At 42.3% G+C, this 26,281-nt stretch overlaps 1 protein-coding gene across 1 annotated transcript in view; it reads left to right on the forward strand.

Annotated features, from left to right (window-relative positions):
* Dmgdh (dimethylglycine dehydrogenase) overlaps nt 1-26,281 on the forward strand; it is an 80,247-nt gene that overhangs the window by 49,811 nt on the left and 4,155 nt on the right. Inside the window, exons 14-15 of the mRNA XM_031359981.1 lie at nt 2,263-2,322; nt 22,991-23,125. Coding sequence (XP_031215841.1) covers nt 2,263-2,322; nt 22,991-23,125 — 195 coding nt within the window. The remainder of the gene's footprint in view (nt 1-2,262; nt 2,323-22,990; nt 23,126-26,281) is intronic.

Raw genomic sequence — 26,281 nt, forward strand, 5'->3', positions numbered from 1 at the left:
GAATTGAGTGTCACCTTTCAAATCCTTCACAGGTCCAGGTTACAGCCCTTCAGAGCAAGGAAATCACAGTGGCAGTAGCTTGAGAGAGTGATCACTTTACATCCATAATCCGAAATGATCGCATGCCTGTGTACAGCTGCTGGTGATCGCACGCCCGTGTACAGCTGCTCGGCTGCCTTCCTGCACTTTACCCAGTCCAGGATCCCCTGCCCAGGGAATGTGGTGTCCACAATCATGATGGGTCTTCCCACATGGACTGTTGTCATCAAGATGATGCCCCAATGCACATTCCCAGAAGCCCTCGTTCCCTGACTTACCTTTACCATGACTCTTATTTTTGCATACAGTCGCTGGATTCATTGAGCCACACCATCCAGATTCATGTGACTAGGGTCCCATTTGCCTTGTGGGAGAAACAAAACCCTGACTTTTTCAGAGAACTGATGTTTTAAGGGCCAGAGCCTCAGAGTGGAGACTCGGGGAGTTTAAATTTACCCTTTACTCATCTCTTGGATGCTCTGTAAAATGGAGTATTTATCCCAAAGAATCAGCACAGACATAGTGGTGGTTAGTAATGAGCCAAACAAACACACCATCCAGTTAATTTCTAATTTAACCTGAAAGCTCAGGTTGGGCCTTATCATAGAAGCAAGCTTACAGGAAGCCTGGTCCTGCCTGCTGCAGTGAACTCAGTCTACAGGCAGGACTCAGATGAGGCCGGCTGCGCTCAGAAAACAGGACAGCTTTGTCCCAGTGCTCAGGAAAAAGGACAGAGAAGCCGCCCCTTGAGAGTCCTCAGTGTTCCTGATGCTCTTTTTTTCCTGCTTTCCTCTCGTTGTGCTCCATCTTAAGGTCCTCTTTCCCAACAGTGCCAGAGTGCCCTCTAGTGCAGAAACATTTTGGCAGACAGAAAAATAGTTTCAGAGTAACTCAAGCTAATTTAGGAAATAAGAGAACCATTTTATGTGGTGTGAAGTAGACCTACATTTATCTGGTTTGTGTTGACTCTTTGGGAGGTTAGAGCAGGCATTCTCATTTCCATAAAGAGAACAAACATCAAGCAGTCCAACGTCCAGAAAGGTCCTCTCTCATTAACACTGTGAACTGAGTGTGTCGGGGTACTCTGCTCCCATTGCTATACATTGAACAGTTCCCACTGAGTTTATCTCTTTCATTTTTCCTCAGTTCTCATCATATAAGTTAGAATCTTCTAATAAAATTTTGAGGAGAAAAAAAGAAAACCTTAAAAACAAAACAGTGATAAAACCCCATAACTTCATTCAAGTTTAGAACTAAACTTTGTGTTTCCCCTGAATTGATGCATCCTATCATGATTCAGCTAGTTCTGAGCTTTAATCCTACCTTCCTTTTCTCTTTTCTGAACTCTGCAAAAGCCAGTGTTCTGTCATCTGCTTTATTCCTATTCATGGCAAATTACAAGACAGGCAAAGTTACTTGTTAATTTTAAAAAACACAATTATGTAATTAAAATTATTACATAATATACACGAGATTCTTGTTTATGGAACATCATGTACTAGCCTTCAAATATTTATTAAGGTAAAAGATCGGAGGCCAGAGAGATGGCTCACTGGTTAAGAGCAGTAACAGTGTGTGCTCCTCTTGCAGAGAACCAGAGGGCAGGTCACAGCATCCTCACAGGGCAGCTCACAGCCCCCCTGTTACTTCAGTTCTGGGATAGGACACCCGCACACACCCACACACAGACACGGACACATACATGTGCACATAATAAAAACAAATAAATTAATTAACACCTTTAAAATAAAAGAGCAGTGGAAACCAACCTCAGTGTTCAGTCTCTGTGTTTGCTATATTTAAAAATGACAGCATTTGCCAAAAGGCTTCCTTTGAATTGAAAATACTGCTTCAGAGACTAGTCAGTAATTAGTCTTTTACAGAATCTTTATGCAAAAACCATCAAGTGTCCTTGCTTCTGGAAAGAATAATATAAGAAAGTGATGTCTCCGTTTCGATCATTGTTATGCATCAGTTCAAGGTGGGAGCCAGTGCTTGCCAGTATTTGCTGAGTGAAGCTGATGGGTTTGTTTTTGTTTTAGTGATCTCCCCTTGCCCTGTACTAAGACTTGCTGGGAGTGGTGGCATACTCCTTTAACCCCCCACCCAGAGGAAAAGGCAGGCAGACCTCCCTGAAGTCCCAAGCCTTTTAAGGACAGCATAGTTCTTATGTGAACCAAATTAGCATGCTCACCTGGGATTTGAAACCTGTTTTCCTTCCAGATGAACTGTGACACAAACCCCTTGGAAGCTGGGTTGGAATATTTCGTCAAGCTGAATAAGGTATGTTTACATTCTCCAGTGTGCATGAAATGGATGTGAAGATGATGGCAGTGTTTTACAGCAGAGCCATGCTTTTGTTTGTTTGTTTGTTTGTTTTGTTTTGTTTTGTTTTTTTGAGGCAGGGTTTCTCTGTGTAGCCCCGGCTGTCCTGGATCTCACTCTGTAGACCTCGAACTCAGAGATCCGCCTGCCTTTGCCTCCCAAGTGCTGGGATGAAAGGTGTGCACCACCACTGTCCAGTCATGCTTTAAAACTTAGCCAGTGTAAGTACAGAAGAAACGAGTTGAATATATAAATACTAAACATCGCTTAGTGCTCCCTATGGAGTATCTGTCATAATTTGACCAGTTTCATCTGTGGGAGTGTGCCTAGAGATTTAAGGCAGCAGAATTCAGCTTCTTTAAGACTAAAACCCAAGGGGCTGGAGAAATGGCTCAGTGGTTAAAAGTACTGACTGCTCTTTCAGAGATCCTGAGTTCAATTCCCAGCAACCACATGGTGGCTTACAACCACCTGTAATGGGATCTGATGCCCTCTTCTGGTGTGTCTGAAGACAGCAACCGTGTAATCACATACATGAAATAAATAAATAAATAAATCTTTTAAAAAATAATAATTAAAAAAGACTAAAACCCAAGGTGAAAGTTAGTAAAAATCATAAGACATTTAACAGATTTCAACAGACAGCTCTGTAGAAATTGTTCTGTATGTATGTTGTGCATGTATCAGCCACTCCTGGTGGCTGGTGAGGTTGCATGTCAGCTAACCAAGCAGCAAGGACATTGACTTCCCCTGGATGCTTAAAGGATAGAAGAGCCTTGCCACACTGAGTTAAGCATTGCTTATGAATCAGTTTTGCAACTAATGATAGCATCTAAATGTAAACAAAATATGTGTTTCCGATGTGCCCAGTACAAAGTGGGTATTTATTGAGGGGCCAACACAGGCCCAAAGAATTATTATTGACATCAGTATGCCAAAGGGACACTCTACATCAGTGGCCCTCAGACTACCAGGCTCAGCCTCATCTAGAAAACTGTTAGAAATGTCAATTCTCAGGTCCAACCCTAAACTTACTAAAAGCAGAATTTCTGGGAGCCAGGCCAACAAAGCTGTGCTTTAATAAGCCCGAAAGGGGTTCCTAAGAGTTGAGAGACATGATGCTACATAATGATTGTGGAAACTTATATCATAAGGGGCCAGTTTATTATGGCTCTGCTTGTTGGCACCAGCCCTACACATGTAAATGAGGTTATGCCATTGAACAGTGCTTCAGAGTCATATGAAAGAATTTAAAAGGACTTGCCTAAGTAGTTGATAGTGTCAAGGTTAAGAGGACCAGCTGCAGTCAGGTTATTAGTTAGGATTCTCCAAATCCACTACCATGTTTATAAGCTCTAGGCTACTTTCCTCTCCAGTGGGAATATGTAAACGTGTGTCTGTAAATCAGGCGAAGGAAACTTTTTTAATGCTTGGCATCAGTTCCCAAATTCTCAGCTGAAGTATTAACAGGAAATGTGTGTATTTGTTGTGTTCGATTTTAGGGGCAAAGACCCCATAAAGAACTCTTAAAGGAATCCATCTTCTCTGTGCATTTCCCTATTTTTATGATGTACCATCTGTCTCTAGACTAGAGAAAGCAGGTGCTTGGGATTTGAGCAGCTCCTAGCAGCAAATTGCTCCTTGTGGTGACAGAAGTCTGAATTTGGCTGTTTAAAATAAAGACAAAAAAACCTGACTCCTCAAAGTACCTAGCTCTCTGTGGCTGGCCCCTGATGGGGGGAGGGTTCTTCTGCTCCCCTGTTCTGGATGTTATTGTAGGAAGAAAATCTCAGGGAATGATGTCTTCCTGTGGAAATGGATGCTTTAAGATGTTCTTTATGGCAATCAATGGGTGCACACATGAATTTATTAGCTCTTTTAAATGATATAATCAAACAACCAAAACTGAGCTCCAAAGCAAATTGTTTCAAAGATGCTAATTTTGGATGCTGAATTGTTGGTTCTTATTCGGGTGTCAAAGAGTTAGTTCTTGATGATTGTGTTGGGTAAACAGAGAGCCCAAGGACTTGGCCCTACCTACCTGGGCTGGGTCTTCTTCACTGTGGGATGAATTCAGATGTTTGGTTGCTACCAACCTCACGGGAGAGAAGATACATGCTAATTTTTCAGGCGAGAGACTAGATCTGATTGGCTGTCATGACCCCCTGCTGGTGGTGTCACAACTTTGTCACAGCTTTGCAATCTATGATAAGAGATAGCTTCCCAGAAATCAAACACTATAACCTAAGCTATATAACTTGGTAAGTCAAGTCCTGTGCCTATGAGCCCAAACCGTTACTGAGACATTTGACGTACAGAAAGATGCACCTTTCAAAGCCTGTTGGAAGATGTTCTATAAGATTTAAAAGGATAGTAATATCCAAATCCATGTTGCTTTGGAAAATAGATGCCAGTCAGAAGCAGAAGGGAACACAAGGGAATATTAGGGTTTGATAATGAAAAAAGATATAAAACAACTTTAGAATTTTACTGAAGCCATTTCTTCCCTTTCTTTACCTTCAAAGTTAATAATTAGAATGCTCAACATGTGGCAGCAGCCATACTGAGAAGACATGGAGAGGTGGCTGTTTGAGTGGGGAGGGGGTGAGTGGGATGTGACTTTGCATTTCCTCGGCCTTTGAGGGTAGGAGCAAGTCACAGGGAGGTGACACCACCTGGGGAAGATCATCCCTTTACCCCAGGTCTGAAGCTCAATGTGACATCTTGTCACCTGCCACTTTCTACCACAGTCCTCTTTCCTATGGGCTTAGTGGATAATAATATATATATTATTTTAACATAGGATCAGCATGGCTACATGCCCATTTTAAGAAGGAAAGTGGGGGAGGAGAGCAGTCATCATGCTTTGTTAAAGTGAACCGTGTTCTTGTCAAAGCTGCTGAGGAAGTAGAGAGAAAGAAAATCTAAAACAGAAAATCTTTCATTACCAGCCCAGCTCCTTCTCTGGCACTGGCTTATATGAAAGACACAACACACACACACACACACACACACACACACACACACACACATGTTAAAGATACACTTCTGATACCTCTCATAACTCAAGAAGCTTGGGTTTTTTTCAGGAAGGAAGGCTGTAGGATGAATTCTAACCTGTATTCTAAAAAAACGTCATTCTGCATGAGGAGGGGCCTGCAACAGCCCACAGTGCTGCCATCTTGTGGAAGTAAGCAGTAGTACCCCCCAAAAAGAAGAATTTCAAACCAGCAAAACAGGTCAACATAATCAAAAATTTGCTTTTAAAAATGTAACTAAACTTCTACTAGCAAAATAAGTCTTACCCAAAATGCCTTGTTATTAATGGTATTTTGATTAGTTTAGTGTTTATGTGGGGAGGAAATCAGCAGGCGTTGGTTATCACTGGAAGTGGATAAATGCATTATTCTAATCATGAGCAGTGAGAAAGCACCTGCTTCGGGATGCTATAGACATTCATGGAAATTTCCTTCACAATTACTGAATCTTTGTTCATTTCTAGAGCCAGAGAGGAACATTCTTAGGCAGAACATATTTTTTCCTTATACATGTCCTCCTCCTCCTCTCCTTCCTCCTCCTCCTGTCTAAATTTTCTAGCCATAGAAACAGAATAAAACATGGCATATATTGACCACAAGTTAGAAGATGACGCCGATTCCAGAAGCCAGCAGTAGAGAAATATAAAAACACTTACCAGGAGGTTGACAATAGTCTATGGATTAAGTAAGACTTAGCTACGTTTGTTCTTTGAGGCAGGGTCTTACGTATCCCAAACTGACCTCATACCTAGAGCTGAGGATGACCTCGAACCTCAGTACCAATGGCTCCACCTTCTAGTGTGGAGATTGCGGGTATATGCTATCATGGGAGCAAGCCAAGGGCTTTGTGCATGCTAGGCAAGCACTCTACAGCTGAGCTATACCCCAGCCCGACATTAGCTGTTATTAAAATACCAAAGTGGCAGAATATATGGATTCAGGCAGCAAATTAGAAAGTAAGTCTTAATAGGTGGCAATGCTGTTGGTCGTGTCTACCACAGGAGACTTGTGGTATCAGGAGTCAAGAAAGCCAGCAGTTTTCACAGATGGTCAGCTTTGACACCAGAAGGCCTTGATTTTCCTACATTATATAGTGACTTGAAAAAAGAAATCCCAAGGCCCCCTCTTCACCCTACCTGAATTAACATGGGTCTTAGCCAGGCCCTGGTGGTACACATTTGTAATCCCAGATACTTGCAAGTTTGAGATTGGGGGAGGGGGGTCTCAAACAAGGGGTTCTCTGAAGAGAAGCAAGTACTTTAACTGATGAGCCCTGGATGTTTTGTAAAAGTCATCCAACCCTATCTATGTGACCAGAGAAAACAATTTCATGTCATTTCGTACCTGAGATTCTAATCTGTGAAATGAAGCTTCCTTCTGTAAGCCTCAAATTCTAAAAAAAAAAAAAAAAAAAGCTGCTCAGCTGCTCGATGTAGAGGTTGGAGCTACTCTGGTGTCTTTATGAGATGAGAGACACACATACATATATATGTAGTACCATTTTTAATTAAACCATCTTTACTGTCTTACCCATTTTCATGGCTGAGGGATAAGGGGAAAGAATAGAAGGAGAGAGCTCAGGATGGTTTATCATCCCCCAAACACCTGTCAGGATATATATTACACTAACGGCTAGTGAATTATCATCCTCAAATATATCCAATTTCAGCTATGAAACAATGTTTCTACCCTAAGAGCTCAAGTGTGCTCTTTATTAACTGCTTTAAAACTTTTAAATCTGTGGAAACTCCGGTCTCAGAATAAATTTTAAGTAATTTTAGATTGATTTTCTTTTATGTATACTATTTTTCTGTCAACAGCATATTGAACACAAAACCACTGACATTTGAAGTAAACAGTTTGAAAGGTTTGATATGCATACCAGAATGAAATTTTAATTGCAACGAAGAGAGCATGTCCCTTACCCGAGAGGCATAAGGAATAACAACAACCTTTGGTAATCCAAAGGTCCCCAACCCTCCCCATGGCTCCACTCAACCCCAGGAACCTGGCTCTCTGCCTCCGCCACTATCATTCACTTTTGCATCTTTTAGAATAAACAGAATGTCTATATAAATGGAATTAAGCAGGGTTCCAGTTTCAGTATGTTACTATGATAAAATACCTGGACAAGAAGCAATTTGGGAAAGAAAAGGGATTACTTTACCTCGCAATTTCAGAGTAGAGTCCATTGTGTGGGTTAGTCGTAGCAGCAAGAACTGGAGTGAGCAGGTTCAATGATGAGCAGAAGATGAATACTGCTTTCTATAAAAAACAAAAACCACAAAACAAAACAACAACAACAAACTGTCACCGTGTAAGGAAATGCAACGTGTTTCCATCTTGGTAAGAGTAGAGACAAAACATGAAGGAGTGGAGAGAGCCTTGCTACCTACATCAGGCAAGAATAGCGCTGAGTTCTTTCCAAAGCAACACCCTTCTTATATATACACTCACGTAGGGCTGGCCCATTGGCCAGGCTGGCTCTACACTTACTGGCTGCAGAGGACTTTGAACCCCCTACCATCCTGCTTCCACCTCCCAAGTGCTGGGATTACAGGCATGTATCACAGTGCCTAGCAGCATTTCTGTACAACTGATTCTATGAATGCACATTTTATTTTCTCTTGGGTAAAACCTAGGAGTGGAACTATTGAATAAAACAGCAAGGATATGTTATACTTTTTATTTTATTTTTAAAAATATTTGTTTTTATATGTATAAGTGTTGGAGTGGGTGTGGGTGTAGGTGTGCGTGCGTGCGTGTGCATGCACACACGTGCACCGTGTGCATGCAGTGCCCATGGAGGCCAGAAGATGGTGTCAGATTCCTTGTAATTGAATTGTTAGCTGCTATGTGGGTGCTGGGAATTGAACCTGGGTCCTCTGGAAGAGCAGCCAGTGCTCTTAACTGCTGAGCCTTCTCTCTAGCCCCTGTGTTAATGTTTTAAGATGCTGATTTTTTTAAAGTGTATTATTTTTATTTTACATTTCTACAAACAGCATGTGGAAATTTCACTTTTTCTACAACCTTACCAGATGTCTATTCTGGTCAGTCTCTTTAGTTAGAGCCATTCTGTGAGGTGCAGACTGACTGTAATTTGTTTTCTTCATAGCTGATGATGTTAAATACCATTTTTACGTATCTGTCTACTATGTCTGTCTTCTTTGGTAAATGTCTGCTCAGATCTCTTACCAATTTTCAGTGGGGTTTGCTTTTTTATTGTTGAGTTTTTTGAGCTCCTTATATATTCTACATATAAGGTTTTATTTTTAATCAGATACATGCTTTGTAAATATTTTCACAATCTGTTCCTTATTATTTAATTTTTGAATTGTGTTTTTCAAAGAGTTTTTAATTTATGAAATATAAAGTCTTTATCAATTGATCTTTAACATGGTTCATATTAACTGGTTCATCAGTTGATTGAAGAGGAGGGCATACATGTGCCTTGAAGGCAAGAGGACAACTTGCTGGAGGTAATTCTCCCCTTCCTTCCACCATGTGGGTCCTGGGGATTACTCTCAGGTCGCCAGGCTTGTCAGCAAGTGCCCTTATACCCCGAGCCCCATCCCTGGCCTCAACTGCTCTTCTGTGGATGAGCTTTCAGTTTGTAGCCACGAACCATTGCTTAACCCAAAGTCTCAGGAACAGCCATCTATGTTTTCTTCTAGAAACTGTAAACATTTAAAAAATGTATTTGTTTTTTGAAGTAAGGTTTGAAACCACCTTCTTACATTTAGGTCTATGATCCACTTTTGGTTGATTTTTTTTTTTTCGAGACAGGGTTTCTCTGTATAGCTCTGGCTGTCCTGGAACTCACTCTGTATGTAGACCAGGCTGGCCTTGAACTCAGAAATCTGCCTGCCTCTGCCTCCCAAGTGCTGAGATTAAAGGCCTGCGCCACCACTGCCTGGCTCAGCTGCCTTTGTATAAGGGTAGGACTCAGCTCTGGTCCTATTTCTGAGCTCTGCTATGTTCCACCGAACTACTAATGTTTACCGATACTAATATTATAACATATATTACTATATAATAGTCGATTACTTTAGTTTAAGTAAGATTAATTTTGGCTAGTCTATGTCCTTTGGGTTTCCCATAAATTGTTGAATCAGATTGTCAATTGATTTTTTAAAGCCCTATTGGGATTTCAACTGGGAATATACTGTATGTATAGGTTAATTCAAGTCTTTCAACACCTGAACAATAAATACCTCTATGTCCATTTAGATCATCATTAATTTCTGTCAGAAATATCTTGTAGATTCTAGTATACAAGTCTGTATATCCTTGCATATATTCATACCTAAATGTTCCATAGTTTAATACTATCGTAAATGGTATTTTAAGTTCAATTTTCAATTGTTTTAATTTAGACATGCATAACTCGTTCAATTACAGACATGCAGCTGGGAGCCTAGGAAATAGCTCAGTTAGTAAAGTGCTTGCTGTCCATGATATTAGGACCTGAGGTTCAATTCCCAGCTCCTACATAAAACTCCAGGCATGGCTGTGTGCACATGTAATCCAATACTGGGTAGGCAGAAACAAGAGATTTGGGGGGCTTGAGGGCCAGATGTTCTAGTCTATTCAGTGAGCTTCAGGTTCAGTGAGAAACTTTGTCTCCAAAAATAAGGTAGCAAAAAATAGAGGAAGATATCCACCACCAATCTCTAGTTTTCATTGTGCATACACATACATGTGTACCCTCTACAAGAGTACACACATCCACACATATGTACACACACATACACTCCATACACATACACATGCAAGTGCATCCTCTACAAGATGCACACACTCCACACCTATACACACACACTCCACACAGACACATACATGTACACCTTCTACAAGAGTACACAAACCTGTATATATACATACACACACTCTATACGTATCCACATGCACATGCGCCCTCATACCTGTAACACATATATATGCACCCCCACAAGAACACACACCTCTATACACACATACACACATACAAATGCATACACACCTCCACACACATACACACACACTTGATAAAAGAAATCTATTCATTTTTTTGTACCTTTCAATCTTACAAACCCTACTCAGTAGTTGTAGTATATATATACATATACATATATATGTATATATATGTATATGTATATATATATATATATATATATATATTAGGTTTCATCACATTTTCAACACAGGCAACCATGTTGTACAAAACACAAGGTGAATGCACATGGGGCCATCTTGTAGTTTAGTGTTTAGGGAATGAGAAGAAAATGTTTGCAGAAGTTTAACACAAGGGCAGCTTTTTTTCCTGAACATTTTTTGGTCAGTACAGCTTCTCTTTATTTCTTCTAAAATCCTGTTTCTTTTTCTTACCTTACTGCACTGCTTAGATCCTCCCTCGGCTTAACCTTCAACAATGTTGAATGGAAGTGGTGATGGCAAATGCCTTGCCTTGCTTCTGCCCTTGTGTGGAAACCGCCCATTTTCCATCTCCAGGGACAGTGGTCTCTGTAGCTTTTCCACACTGTTTGTATCAGGTTGAACTGGTCCCTTTTGTTCCGGTACTTTTAATTGGGAGTAGATATTAGTTTTATCAAAGGGGTTTTTCTACATTCAAGTGGTTAATTTTTTTAGACTTGTTATCTGTTGAATTATATTTTATTTTCTAAGGTTATGCCTTTTCACTTTAGGAATAAAATTAATGTTGTGATTACAGTTGATCTTTTAAAGATATTGTCAGATTTTATTGGATTATTTCTAAAGTAAATTATGAAATCCAAAGTAAATTTCACAGATATGATCTCCCTGTAGGGCTTGAGAATTTGAAATTAAGCTTATTCTATTTACTTCTTTTGAACAGAATGGTATACTTCAATTCAGGAGCAAGAAACATAAAATATGTTTTATAATTTTAACTTTCTACACCTAACTTAGGACTGGCACATGAAGAATATTCAGCAAATATATTTTGTTAAAAGCAGTGTCCAGAAATGCTATTAGGAAAGCAGAGGTGCCCATCACAAAGGGGCTTTCTCGTCTGCCAGCCTGAGGAGTGATTTAAGACTTTTGAGAAAGAAGTGACACTCTGCTGATGGAAAACCGATTAAAAGAAAGTTGTCCGTGTGACAGAAAGCTCTTTCCCCCAATTACTGAAGGAGTCTAGAGGAGAAAGGGCAAAGGCGGCAGCTGAGCAGAGGCTGAAAGGTGGAAAAGGAAATAATGTGAGCAGTATTAGGAGATAGCATGGCGCTCACTTGGGGAGGGAGGCGGGAGAACGGCGCACGTGAAGGGGTGGAGGGAAAGATAAGGGATGTTGTCAGCATCTGGAAATACAGGACAGATGTGGCAAAGGGGGCGGACTTGTGGATGCGGAATAACCACGTGGAAAGGCAGCTAAGCTTGTGCGTTTGGAGTTCTGTTCTGGAAGCAGGGGGCTGGGTTCTTCAGTTATGCATGGACATTAAAGGCGGCGTTTGGACCTCCTGTGAACCTGCCCTGCAATAGGGCTCACCATGCTCCAGGGTACCGGGTGCCTCAGCTATAGACTCTCAGTGGCGGCTAAACAGGGTTGCCGAAGGATTTCAGTGGCTTCTGTTCTACTTGCTAGTGCCAGACAAAGGAGATATTTCATCTATAAGCACCTCAGTTCTCTTAGATAATGAAGAAAGCATAAACCTCACAAGCTGGATATGAGCCTTAGATGAGCTAAAGAACATTTGTCACCTCACTAAACATCAGTCGCTTTCCATCTGATTAAAGCCGATCTAAATGAAGCCCAAAGAAGAAAGGAGCCAGACATGAAATCCTTTCAGTGTTTGTTAAGAACTCAGCAAGGAAGGCTTTGGATTGCTGCCTAGATCAGCTCATGCTTATTTCATGATTACTTGTTTGCTTTGCATTGAAGGACTATACTTAAAACACAAAATGGGCACTTGTTTTTCTCTCTGCCCAGCAGAGAGATGAAAACTCCAGCCATCCCCGTGGTGGGTGGATAGTGAAGCCCCAACCCCTCTAGCTACAGAAATCTCCGTGTTCTGGAGAACAGCATAGGATTTGCTTCTAAGCCTTGTGCGTCCTCTTGTGCACGTCACAAACGCAGAAATCGTAACATAACGAGAATACATGGGGCCATCTTGTAGTTTAGTGTTTAGGGAATGAGAAGAAAATGTTTGCAGAAGTTTAACACAAGGACAGTTTTGTTTTGTTTTGTTTTTTTTCCTGAACAATTTTTTTGGTCATTTTTGGTGGTTGACTGATCTTACAGAATTTGCAGATTGTCAAAAATCCTGGTTTGGTTTAAATGGTAATTATCCTGGTGATTGGTCAGCTTTAGGCATGTTTTAAATGTTTTGCTCAGTTTCTAGATTGTCTTATTGAGACTTGAGACAGGGTTTTGTTACTTAGTCCAAACTGGTGCTACACTCCCAATCCTCCTGCATCTGCCTCCTGAGTGCTAGGATCCAGATGTGTGCCACTCCAAGTGCTAGGATCCAGATGTGTGCCACTCCAAGTGCTAGGATCCAGATGTGTGCCAAAGGACCCTTGGTCCTTTGGTTTCTGTTCTATCCCCTCCTTCCTTGTACCCAGCAAAGTCCCCTTTCTTGTTCCCTTAAAGACTTTTGCCAGGAAGGAATTCTTGTCTGGCTAGTAATCTTAGCTAGGAAATGATGGTTAAGTTGTTTCTTAGCCATCTGTGCTGAGGGCCAAGAGTGAAAACTCTATGAGTGCTAAAGTGTTCATTCTCCAGCCAGTAACAACAGCTAAACTCATCACTTAACATTTTGTTACAAAGGGCCTATTGAAGATCTGCTTGGCTATATAGCAAAAAAGAAAAGAAAAAAAAAAGTTCATCAGGGCTGAAGCCCAGGCTTGAGCTTTGTTGCTCAATCTCTGTAACTGCAGGATGACTTCCAGCTTTCACGGGCCTTGAGGTTCTTTTGATACAGCAAGGCTGGCCCAAGTCACATGCTGCTGAAGGCTTCTGTGGTTCTAACCCTGGGTAGGAAATAAGTAAGACTATGTATGGTTTGTCTTGATGGGCTGAAGGCTAAGTCAACCCTTTCCCAACTGAGCAACTCAAAGAATGCTCTCTCAGCATCTGAGTGGCCCAGATGCAGAGGATGTTGCAGTTAACACAGTCTCAGGCCAGCAATGGCCACATACTTCACAAGGAGGTCTCCTCCAGACTGCCGTCAGTAATGCTCTGGGCCCATTGAAAACAAGAGGCTTTTCAAGTGTGCGTGACCGACAGTGGCAGAAACTTGCCACCTGGATTCTCATCTCCATTCTGTCCCTTGGTAACCAGCAGGAGTCTCCACCACTACCTATAAGCCTGAAAAACACAGAACAGAATTGGGGTGCCTATGCCTGGTTCCTGGTTCCTGGGGATTCTGGTTGTGGGATGTGGAACTTCTTTCTTTCTATCTTTAAAACTTTTAATATTTTAGTTTAAAGAGTATGAGCCAAACACTTAAGTCAAACTAATGATGCCCTTGAATTTTCTGACATTTTACTCCATAGAAATGGAAAAGAAAAGGCCAGAGGCTTTGCCCTCATTCTCTCCTCTGGTCTCTGGAGGACTCCTCTCCCAGCTCTGTATCTGAATCTTACTCCACCATAACTATCAGACTTGAGTACATGTGTCTTCAAGCACTTGATCACCCTAAGACTCACACCCCTAAAAATACTAGTTTAATTTACTTCATTTACATTAGCATTCAGGCAGCATGTATGCCACTGACAGGGCTTGTAGAGGATGAATAATTACCTCTCCCTTAACACCCACTTTGTATATGTGTGGATATTATATTTAGTATGAATTACAGGTGGCTGTCTTAATGACCTTTATTGATATTTAAAAGTAATACACTAAAAAAAAAATGTCAAGACTATTTTTAAGCTGAAGTCCCAGTGCCCCAGAAATCTGTACATTTCTCAAAGATACCAACTGCTGATTATATAGGTAATTTATCAATAGCTTATTAAACAGATGTATTTCTGTTCATGGGTCATTTTGATAGTACCACTTCTAATTGCAGCATAACCTTCAGACATATTTCTTCTTTCTTATTTATTTATTTACTTAGTTACTTACTTACTTAGTTAGTTAGTTAGTTAGCTAGCTAGTTAGTTAGTTAGTTAGTTTTTTTTTTCAAGACAGGGTTTCTCTGCGTAGCCCTGGCTGTCCTGAAACTCTGTAGACCAGGCTGGCCTCGAACTCAGAAATCCTTCACCTGCCTCTGCCTCCCAAGTACTGCTCATTTATAATTGATTAGTAGGTAGTAAAGTAAAATCTACCATTTTGGAAGGCAAGCCAAATAAAACAGGTGAAATATCACGATGGTGCTTTACGTCTTCCCAAGTTGGAAGCCCAGCTAGATTGGAAAGGGGTGTGTGAAGGGGCAGGGGCTGGCTTCTCTCAGTGCCCTAGGTGTATTAGTTACATTACTCATTGCCGCGATAAAATACCAGATAGAAACAACTGAAAACAGGAGGATTTATTGTGGCCCAGGGTTTCAGAGGGCCCAGTTCATGCATCTGTGTATAACATCATGGTGGTGAGGATGCACGGGTGAGGAGTTTCTCCACCTCATGGCCAATAGGGTGCTGAACAGAACTGGAGTTAGAAGAGGGCACCAAGACAAGATGTGAGCCCCTAGAACATTCTATCAGCTACACCTTCCAATGGACAAAATCTACAGATGGTGGTTCGTGTCGCCATGCAACTGAGCCTCAAGTTATTCTCCTATGAACTGGTGTACCTCCCTGGTGTACTACCTGTGAGGATGGCTGAGTTTATGAACACAAGCTGTCAGAGACATAGCCAGTGCCTAACAAATCACAGATGTTACTTATCAAGAGTTAGTCTTTACTAAATTATTACTGTTATTTTCTTACTGGACATTTTGGAGAGCTTCATCAGGGAAGCCACCTGTTACCAAGGAAATTGGTGCCCCTTTCAGGGTTCTTAGCCTGGTTAGTGTGTTTTTAAAAAGATAAGGAGAGAAAGAATATATTTGCTGGATGTGTAGTCAGGTGTGGGGAAGGGGGTACCTCCGTGGGCCCATGCTGAGGCATCCCTTTCCCCCCGAGGTACCAGTCATATGACAGGTGTAGTATAGAACAGAGTTTATTCAGAGAATGAGGAAGGGAGTTGAGAGGGTAGTAGAGACAGAGAAAGGCAGAGGGAGAGAGCAGAGGAGTAGAGGCCAGCCATGAGCACGTGGAGAGAGGGAGGCATGGAATGGGAAGAAAGGAGGAAGGGGTGAGAGGACAGAGGGAGGGCAAGAAGGAAGAGGGGGCAAGTAGCCCCTTTTATAGAGAGTCAGTCATATCTGGCTGTTGCCAAGTAACTGTGGGGCAGAACCTAGACAAAATACTGAGAGTTAATAGAAGAATTTAAGAACAGACTCAGAAGAAATCTCAAAGACCATTTTATTAGAGCTTAAAAGAAGAGACGGTAGTGTAAAAGAAAATCTTCCCAGAGGAAGGAATTGGAGAAGAGAGAGAGATATAGCTGTGCCTTTTGTAGGCAGCCATGTTGAGGAAGCAGGGGGTGGGGCTGACGTGTGAGAATAACAACACACAAAGAAAGGGAAAGAGTCCAGAGTGTTTAAGAAGGCCTGCCCACACTTTGTCAAGTGTTTGAAAAAGAACAAAGATAAAAAGGAGAAAAAGAAAAAGTTATTTTTCTATGAATAATTCAGAATAGTGGGCAGATGATTCCCAGACCCATAGCTGCAGCTCCAGATTTAACTTCGCCAGCGACAGACTTTCTAGGTAGGAAAAAATATCTCAAAGGGATAATTACCTTTCCCATCTCTTTAACAGGGCTTAATATATAGATCAACGTCCCTGAGACATGCTCTCTTAGCTAAATGATTAACCAGCAAAATATAGTTTTTGTTACATTTCCACCCTGCCCACAGAATTATCTTTCCTTTAAATGGCCTTATTTGGGCTACTGTAACATACCTTCCTTTGAAGAGGTAACCATACAGTCAATGGCTGGAGAGTTGAATAGTTAATGCCCTGGGTGGCTGAGGACCAGTTCTGTACCCACTACCCACATTAGGTAGCTCACCTATTACCACTGCTATCTCCAGCTCCAGAGGATCTGGACTCCATGGGCACCTGAACTCACATGTATACATACCCTTTTCCCTGCAACACTTACATATACACATACTTAAATATAAAATAAACCCGTAAACAAATAAAATCACTTAGGAGATGCACTGAAATTGGGGAACAGATATATCTTACTTCCTTTTTTTAACCAGAAAAACCTAGAGATTCAGTTTTAAAGTGGTTCCTCAGAAGGGATGAAAACTAGAGTTCTGGTCACCTCACCTCCAGTCTCCACACAGGGTGTGCACTTAGGGGAAGTGATAAGAACCGGAGCTCCCTTCTTGCATTCTTGACCAGGACTAGGGTCATTCCTGGAAGTGCTTTTGGGGTTAGTGCCTCTAAAGTATCTACAATCAGTGCTCTTGCCAGTTCTTATCAATTTGTTGGTTGTTTTGTTTTGTTTTGTTTTTCAGATGCAGTTTCTGCCCATGCTTTTTTGCTTGTCTTACCCTTCGATAGCATGCACGATGCTTTTCCTTTGCCCTCGGTACAATTGTGAATTTGGCAAAGGCAGAGTTAGGCTGTCATCTAGCTTCCCATCCCCATCCTGGTACCTGAATCAGTAGCTCTCATGCGCTGTTCCTTGTTTCTAAAAGCTGTGGTCATGGTCGGTTCCTACGACCTCGTCAGGGCTAGAACAGCCATTGACTTCAGTGGCTCAGGGAAGCAGGCTCAAAGCAGAGGGCCAGAACAGGCTCTCTGTTCTTTTAATGTTTTTTCCCCCTAATTCTAGTTGTCTTTCCCAGTACTCCCCCTCCAGCCCACCCCCTGCCTGATCCTTCTTATGCCCACCCCCCCAGTCTACCTACAAAACCTACTCTACTTCCCATTCCCGGGGAGATTTATGCACCCCTCCCCTTTGAGCCTTCCTTGTTACTTAGCCTCTCTGGGTCTGTGGGCCGTCCCGTGGTTATCCTTTGCTTAATAGCTAATGTCCACTTGTAACTGAGAACATAGCGTGCTTGTCTTTCTGGGTCTGGGGTACCTCACTCAGGATGATTTTTCCTAGGCCCATCCAGTTGCTTGAAAAATTTCATGAGGCCATTTGTTTTTAACATCTGAGGGCATATACTGTAAGGATGTTTCACCCCTCTACAAGGATACTTGCGAAGCTATGTTCATAGTAGCTTTATTCATAAGAGCTAGAAACTGGAAACAACCTAGATATCCCTCAACTGAAGAGTGGATAAAGAGAGCTTTCTAAATGGTTTGTATTTGGCTAAGCTGGTTCTTGTCTTTCAGATTCCAGCCTATTGTCTGTGTTGTTATGAAGATCAAATCATAATGTAGATTCAAGCACCTTTGGTCAAACTCAGCTTCAGCAACTCCTGCTGTGAAGTGCATTCCTGACAGGATGCTGCTTGTCCTTAGTCCCAATTGCTCACCTTCCCTGAGTGCCCTCTGAGCACACCTCCACTGTAGAATTATAGAAAGCATGTTTGCATTCTGCCTTCACACATTACTGATAGGTTTTTCTCCACCGGTGAAATGAGCCAATTCAAGACAGATTAGATTATATTAAATGTAGGTTTATTGGGAAGCTGCTCTTGGGCGAGTTCACTGGCCCAAGGACCAAGGCCAGGGAAGTCACCATGGGCAGGGAAGGGGAAGGGGGGAGAGAGAGAGGAAAAGGGAGAGAGTAGATAGGGGAAGAGAGGGAGGAGACCAAAATGTCTGGATTATAGAGGGAAGAGTGAGCCCTCTGTGCGTAGGGCAGCCCAGCCTCTAGGCTGGAAAGTTCAAGGTTGCGGGAAGGATATACCAAGTAAGAACTGAGAATGCTGGGAGAACCTGGAGGCCAGGTCTGCTTTGATATCTAAAATATACACTTCAGTCCCTTGTCCAGGGTCCAAAACCAAACAACTAGATGCTCATCATTTTAAATTTAAGAAACATCTGTGCTATTCAGACTCGGGCAGAATTCATGTTTCACACGGGTATTTCTGCCTGGTGTGCTCTCCTGCATCCTGGTCACCATGTCTGCAGGTGTCTCCCATCTGTCTGTGTTCTTTCTACCATGTTGAGACATGAGTGGTTTCAGGACTAAATATGTTGTTCTATGGGCAGAAGGAGTCTGCATTTCTTTCGGAGCTTCCCTGAGGTCCCAAGGTTCCCATGTTCTACATAGTAAGTCTCTGACACACAGCAGGGCTTCACAGATGAATCCATACCTGCTAGGAAATTCTTTTTGTTTGGAGTTTTTGGGAGGACCGTGTAAGATACTATCTAACTGTGTAGCCCTGGCTGTTCTAGAACTCACTATGTAGACCAGGCTGGCCTCAAACTCACAGAGATCCTCTTGCCTCTGCCTCCCACATGCTGAGATTAAAGACTTGTGCCACTATGCCTGGGTCTGGTAGGAAATCCTTAAATAGGAGACTGCCAAAAGCCTTCAAGACTGAACCAATTTCTAGTCATGAAGACTCGGGTTCCATGACAGGAGATAAGGGACAATTTCAGAGCCACCAGCACTCTGCAAGTAGGGTGGCATCCACTCCTATCTTCCACGTGCTTTCCACCCAGTCTCAGGCCCGTTTACTTTATTTTTCCACAGATGTTGTCTCCTATGAGAACATGAGACTATGACTAACCCCCATCATAATTCATCTGTTGTAGAAATTTTTCTTTAAAAAAAGAACAAAAGTTTTTCTCATTATAAAGGTTTTGTTGTTGTTGTTGTTGTTGTTTGTATTCGGAGACAGTTTAACTGTAGTGAACATTAGTTTACTATGACTTTAATTTTAGGTAGTTGGGCCATAAAGTAATGGAAGATAGTGAACATTTGAAAGCTTGAAATATTCTTTGTATCACTTATATAACTAATATTCTTGTTAGAGGGAAATATGTATAAATATCTACAATACTCTTATCTAAAAAACATAGGGTATAAATATGTAGAGTGTATTAGTTGCTGCACCTTTTGCTGTAATAAAACAGTCTGGCAAAGGTTTCAGGAAGGGAGGGCTCATTTAGGTTCACAGACTGAGGGAACAGAGTACCACAGAGAGCAAGGCATGCCGGGAGGAGCTGGTCATGTAAAGGGAGGTTCTGATACTAAGGTCTAGTTCCCTAATTTGTTCTTGATTTGTCAATAAAGAAGGCCGGGAGCCAGTTGTTGTAGAAAGTACAAATAGGACTTCCGGGTCCCAAGAGGAGAAGGAGATGCAGAGGAGAGAAGGGGCTTTTTCTGCCGTGCTTTGGAGGAAAAAAGGCGAGACAATCCTGTAAGGCTTTAGGGAGAGCTAGCGCCTGCGGTCTCCACTATGGGCGAGTGGCCAAAGATATTTGGCCGGAGCTAATTGGAACAAGCCACTAAATTTAGAGCGGAGGGAGAGACAGAGATAATAAATTGGTAAGGACATGAATTTCAAGGCAGGAGATATTTGTGCCCAGCAATTGTGCCTAGCAGGCAAGTTAAGGTAAGAAGGCTGAGTGTGTGAGTATGTGTCTTTTATCTGAGGATTCAAAAGGAAGCTGGGTTAGGGCTGGTTGCGATTGATCCCAGAGCTAAGCTGATTGGAACAAACGGGAGCCAGAAGGGGCGCAAAAGGCTGTAGCTTTTTTTTTTTTTTTTTAACTACAAGCACAGGGTCACATTACACTCAGAGTAAGGAAGCAGAGGGAGGGCCAGCAAGATGGCTCACTGGATAAAGGTGATTAGCACCAAACCTGAGAACCGGAGTTTAATCCCTGAGAACTCACATAGCAGAAAACTGATGTCCTGACCTTGTTCTCTGACTTCTGTAGTATACTGTGGCACACAGCCATCTTCTCATTCCTCCCCAACACACAGATAGATTGACAAATGTTTTTAAAAATCTTGATAAAAGAAGTCAGGACAGAGGAGCTGCAGGTGCTTAGCTCCTGGTCTCCTTTGGTCCAATCCAGGACCAGAGCCTACAGAATGGAGCCACCCACAGTTGAAATGGGCCTTTCTACTCCAGGGATTCTAACCTAGATAATCCTGCACAGGCACATTCTGGGACTTGTCTAGGGGATTCTAGATCCTGTCAAGTTGACAGTGCTAACTATTGCACAGAAGATATCAAAGAAATGTATCAAAGTGCTAATAGCCTTGTGTGTAGGTATTATCACTGTTATCATTGAGGGCACTTCACTTGCTTTGTGTTGTCTATGTTTTCCAGGTTCTACGGTAAGCATGGATCATTAGTATATATATGATTAGAGTTATAGATATATAGTTGTAGATATAGATTTATAGATTTATAATATATACATTTATATATTACATTTATTAATTTATTAATTAATTTTGTGTGCCACACATATCTTTGGAGGTCAGGAGACAACTTGAGGGAGTACATTTTCTCCCTCTACTGTGTGGGTTCTCACTCACAAACTCAGGTCAGCAGGCTTGATGGCAAGTGTCTTTACCCGCTGAGCCATCTCACCAGCCCCTAATCAGGAGACTTTTACTCCTGTATAGTTAATTCCCTTATGAAACCTTTTTTTTAAAAAAAATAAAAAAATATCAGCCGGGCAGTGGTGGCACATGCCTATAATCCTAGCACTTGGGAGGCAGAGGCAGGCAGATTTCTGAGTTCAAGGCCAGCCTGGTCTATAGAGTGAGTTCCAGAACAACCAGAGCTACACAGAGAAACCCTGTCTTGAAAAACCAAAAAAAAAAAAAAAAAAAAAAAAAAAAAAAAAAAAATCCAAATAACTCAAATTCTTTCTGTGATCTCCCCTCTCTATCTCTTCCTGTAGTAACTCACTACCTGGTCTTTCTTTACCTCTTCATACGCTGGGCTTAAAGTAAAGCTGGTTTCACCATCTGGGTCACACTGTGAAGGGAAAGGGAATTGGACTTTGGTTTTGTATAGTATTTAATCCTTGCTAATGGAAGCCTTCTTGAGCATCCTGTACAGGCCACAGCTTACATTTGCAATCCTCATGAGACTCATATGGTGCTGTGGCTGCATCCAGGAAGCCTCACGCTGGAGTGATGAGAGAGCATCGGTGGGAGGTGTGTGAGGACCTCTCCTGCTGACTCTCAGAGGCCATGGGCTTATTACACACAATCCTAAGAGAGAGGTTTTGTTTGTTTGTTTGTTTGTTTTGAGAGAGGATTTCTCTGTATAGCCCTGGCTATCCTGGAACTCACTCTGTAGACCAGGCTGGCCTCGAACTCAGAAATCTGCCTGCCTCTGCCTCCCAAGTGCTGGGATTAAAGGTGTGCGCCACCCCCACCCCAACCCCCCAGCTTATCCTAAGAGTTTTGTGTTGAGAAATCACTATACAAATCTTAAGTTCTGGCCATAGAGGACATCTTTGAAATGGACCGTTGTTCTCTTTTTGGCTAGTGAAGAAACTGAAGTCTGAGGTTACCTCTTTGGGTCGGGGGTTTGTTATTGTTGGTGGTGGTTGATTTGACTTTTGTTTCTGAGTGTGGCTAATCTGTGTTAACAGATTTCGGGGCTTTTGTTTTTATTGCATCTGTAACATCTTTCAGCAAAGCTAGGCTTTGTGTGTTGCATTCCCTTTTCACCCTGTAAGATATGCTTTTGTAGATTGTCTGTCTTCTCACCCGTGGAGTACTCCTATCTCCTGGGCAGTGTCCTTGCTCTTAGCCTCTGAGTTGTGAGTTTGTCTCACATTATCTAAGATCCCCTGGCATTGTGGCTGGGTAGAGGTGTCGTTTTCCTTTTATTATCTAGTGTCTCCAGTGATCAGTTATTGCTCATCTATGTCACCTGCTCAGCTCTGGGGTATGTGACTAGTTAATGAAGGGAAAATCTTCAAATTGGAACAGGAGTGTCATCCGTCATGTGCATCCTGGAAGAAGGGAAAAGGGGGTAAAGAGGCAGGTTTCAAGAACAAGGTCTTTGTTACAAGCCCCTGCGTCTGACTCACTTTGTCACCCCACAACCTGGCATGATGCCTCACTTGGCGTCTAGCTCAATGTCCAACTCAAATGTCTCCTGAATGAATGAATGAGGGTAGCTCTATAGGCTAATATATCTGGGGGAATGTCACTCTGAAGGGGAGGGAAAATGTAGCATTGGAGCAGAGGTGGGGCATTCTTTTGGCATTGCATGTTAAAAAGAAAGAAGTCTGTTTTTTATAAACTGCTTCCAATGGGTAGAAATTGAGACATACTTTGTTCAGATAGCTGATTCCACTGCCCACACTCATTAGATATGGGGACCTGTTTTGTCACCCAACCTCATGGTACCGTGCCTTATGCTTTTCTGCTGAGGAGGTTTTGGTAAAATTGTCAGCCCAAGTTATTACATTAAGTCTAAAGTATTCCCAAGGAATAGGTGGCTGGTACTGTCATTTGAGCACTGAGAAATATTTGTCTAGATGTTTGATCCAATCTGTATTTTTATTTAATGTGTAATTGGTGAGAAAATAGCAAAGACACATTTAAATGCTTGCATCTCTAACCTTGTCACGGAGTCTGAGCTCCCATTCATCATCATTATCACGGATTCCTGCAGCCCGCCGACTTCATAGGGAAGCAAGCACTGAAGCAGATTAAAGCCGAGGGGCTGAGACGGAGATTGGTCTGCCTCACCTTGGCAACGGAGGATGTGGATCCGGAGGGAAATGAAAGCGTTTGGTACAAGGGCAAGGTGAGTACCAGGGCCACCACATCACCCATGCCGAACTTCTCCATGCATTCCCAGGTGCCTTTTGTTTTTTTCTAATTTATTCACTTATTGAGAGGATGGCACACTTGATTTCTGAGCTGATATTAAAGAAACACAAAGTAACTAACGGACAAGAAACTGAAATGTTGCTCTTTTTTTTTTTTTTTTTTTTGCAAGCAGAAGAATCTATGTATATTAAAAAATATATAGCCAACAGTTTTTAAAAAATATGGGGAAGCAATATATTTTTTTTAATCTGTGAATACAAAAGATGGCTTTTAGAAGGACTTGATGATCTGATTTAATCTCTCAAGAAGCTCTTTAAACAATACGACTGGTGTAACAGCCACAAATCCAAATGAATGCATACTGACAAAGAGGCCCACGTCTCAGAGGGTGATTTGAGAGGCAGTCACCATCTGGTGCTTCAGGACGAAGACAATGGCCATCTTCCAACTTTGCATCGTTAATGTCACTCTGGAAGTTCTATATAACCAGGGTTAGTGGGATAGCCCATCCACAGGACCCCATGGCTTCAGCTTTTCTATTTGCAAAGTCCAATATGGCTCAGCATTCGAATGTGCTTGTACTGCTGTGGGATGCTCGCTGAGGTGATGGAGAGAGAGTCCTGGCTCTTCGAAGCTCTTCCAAGAGCTATGTATTCTGTGTGGAGCAGGATCAGCTTCGTTAATGCACAAAACTCTGAGATCCTGGACCCACAGTTTTTCTCATCCACTGTAGGGTCTCTAATGTTTGCTTTCACTTTCTCCATCCCTTCAGTGTTAGTGGCAGGAGACAGGGAACCAGTAGCGACCACTGAACCTCACTGAACAGATGCACAAACCAGGCATAAGCCTTTTGACACACAACTGATGTGATTGACCTGCCCTACACACCAGAGATATTTTTCACACTTACTTGTTTAGTTTTACAACATCCCTATTAGATATATATGACTCATTTCTGCTGTAAATAATGAGACTTTGAGGCTTAGAGAGATTGGGTAAATTCTTTGAGTTGCTAGTGATTGGTGGGTGGAGCAGAATTCAATCTACCTATATTTGGGCTTTGATTCTTTTTTTTTCTTAGATATTTTCTTTATTTACATTTCAAATGATATCTCCTTTCCCTGTTTCCTCTTACAGGAAAAAAAAAAAAACCATGATCCCTCCCCCGTCTCCCTCCTCACCAACTCACCTTCTCCTGATTCCTGGCCCTACCATTCACCTACACTGGGGCATAGAGCCTTCACAGGACCAAGGGCCTCTCCTCCCATTGATGACCGACTAGACCATTTTCCTCTACATATGTTGCTGGAGCCATGAGTTCCACCATGTGTACTCTTTGGTTGGTGGTTGAGTCCTGGGACCTCTGAGGGTACTAGTTAGTTCATATTGTTGTTCCTCCTAAGGGGCTGCAAACCCTTCAGCTCCTTGGGTCCTTTCTCTAGCTCCTTCAATGGGAACCCTGTACTCAGTCCAATGGATGACTGTGAGCATCCACTTCTGTATTAGCTGGGCACTGTCAGAGCCTCTCAGGAGATAGCTATATCAGGCTCCTATCAGCCAGCAGTTGCTGTCATCCACAATAGTGTCTGAGTTTGGTGATTGAATATGGGAAGGATTCCCAGGTGGAGCAGTCTCTAGATTGTCCTTCCTTCAGTCTCTGCTCCATAGTTTGTCTCTGCAACTCCTTCCATGGGTATTTTGTTCCCCCTTCTAAGAAGGATCAAATTATCCACACTTTGGTATTCTTCTTGAGTTTCTTGTGGTTTGTGGATTATATTTTGGGTATTCCGAACTTCTGGGCTAATATACACTTATCAGTGAGTACATACCATGTATGTTCTTTTGTGACTGGGTTACCTCACTCAGGATGATATTCTCCTGTAAAGCATATGACTGATCCAGTTTGTCCTCTTTCTGCCCTTGCTGGTGTACCCGTGAAGTCACTTTGCAACTTAATTGTATGCCACAGCTCCTCATCTGGGCATGTTATTGCACACGGTGAAGCTAACAGGCTTGCCCAGGCCTCCAGTTCCCTTCTTAATCAGGGCTGAGCAAGCAAGCTCAGCTTGCTTGTCTGTGTGAATTGTTCCTCATGGCTTTCCCTGCCATCATTTTTAAGGCCAGCCTGACATATGCAGTGAATTTGAGGCCAGTCTTGGTTACATAGCTGAGTTTACATCCCCCCCCCCGCCCTGTGATTTAGAGACAGGGTCTCCTGTTAAAAACGTATTTATTTATTTTTATGTATATGAGTACACTGTAGCTGTACAGGCCGTGAGCCATCATGTGGCTGCTGGGAATTGAACTTAGGACCTCTGCTCGCTTCTGCCCCGCTCGCTCCGGCCCCACTCTCTCGGGCATAATACACTGTAGCTGTCTTCAGAGGCATCAGAAAAGGGCGTCAGATCTCATCACCGATGGTTGTGAGCCACCATGTGGTTGCTGAGATCCTAACTCTCTTACCCACTGAGCCATCTTGCCAGCCCCAGGGTCTCCTGTTAAACAGGCTGACCTTTAGCCCATGCTGTAACTGAGGATGACCTTGAACTTCTGATCCCCCTTCCTTCCAAGTGCTGGCTGGTATTTCAGGGGCATGCCGCCATAACCAGCTTTATGCTGAACTAGCCATGGAGCACAGGACTTTGTGTATGCTAGGCCAGTGCTCTCCTAATTGAATCACATCCCCAACCCAGCTTGTCTTTCACCCTTCTCACTACATGCCAGCTGCTAATAGAGTTCTAACCCAATTACAGGATCCTCCTTCTTGAATTTTCTAACATAAGCCTGTCTGCTCTTGATGCTTGGTAGGACCACCATTTTTATCATGCTATCCTCTTTCTTTCTTTCTCTCTCTCTCTTTCCTTCTTTCTTTCTTTCTTTCCTTCTTTCTTTCTCATCCAAAGATTGTCCTTTAAAAATATTTTTAAAAGTTTGAATTGCCACACAAATTATGCATATTTTCAAGGGATAATGTGACACTTTAATGCATGGCATAATGTGTGGATCAGATCAGGGTGGTTGGCATCTCTAGTATCCCAGACATTATCATTTCTTTGTGTTTGAGAGCATTTATTTTGGGTTGTGGTTGTTGTCCATAGTGGTGGTGGTGGTGATGGTGGTGATGGTGTGT

Source organism: Mastomys coucha, unplaced genomic scaffold, assembly GCF_008632895.1.
Source record: "Mastomys coucha isolate ucsf_1 unplaced genomic scaffold, UCSF_Mcou_1 pScaffold8, whole genome shotgun sequence".
NCBI classification, from domain to species: Eukaryota; Metazoa; Chordata; class Mammalia; order Rodentia; family Muridae; genus Mastomys; species Mastomys coucha.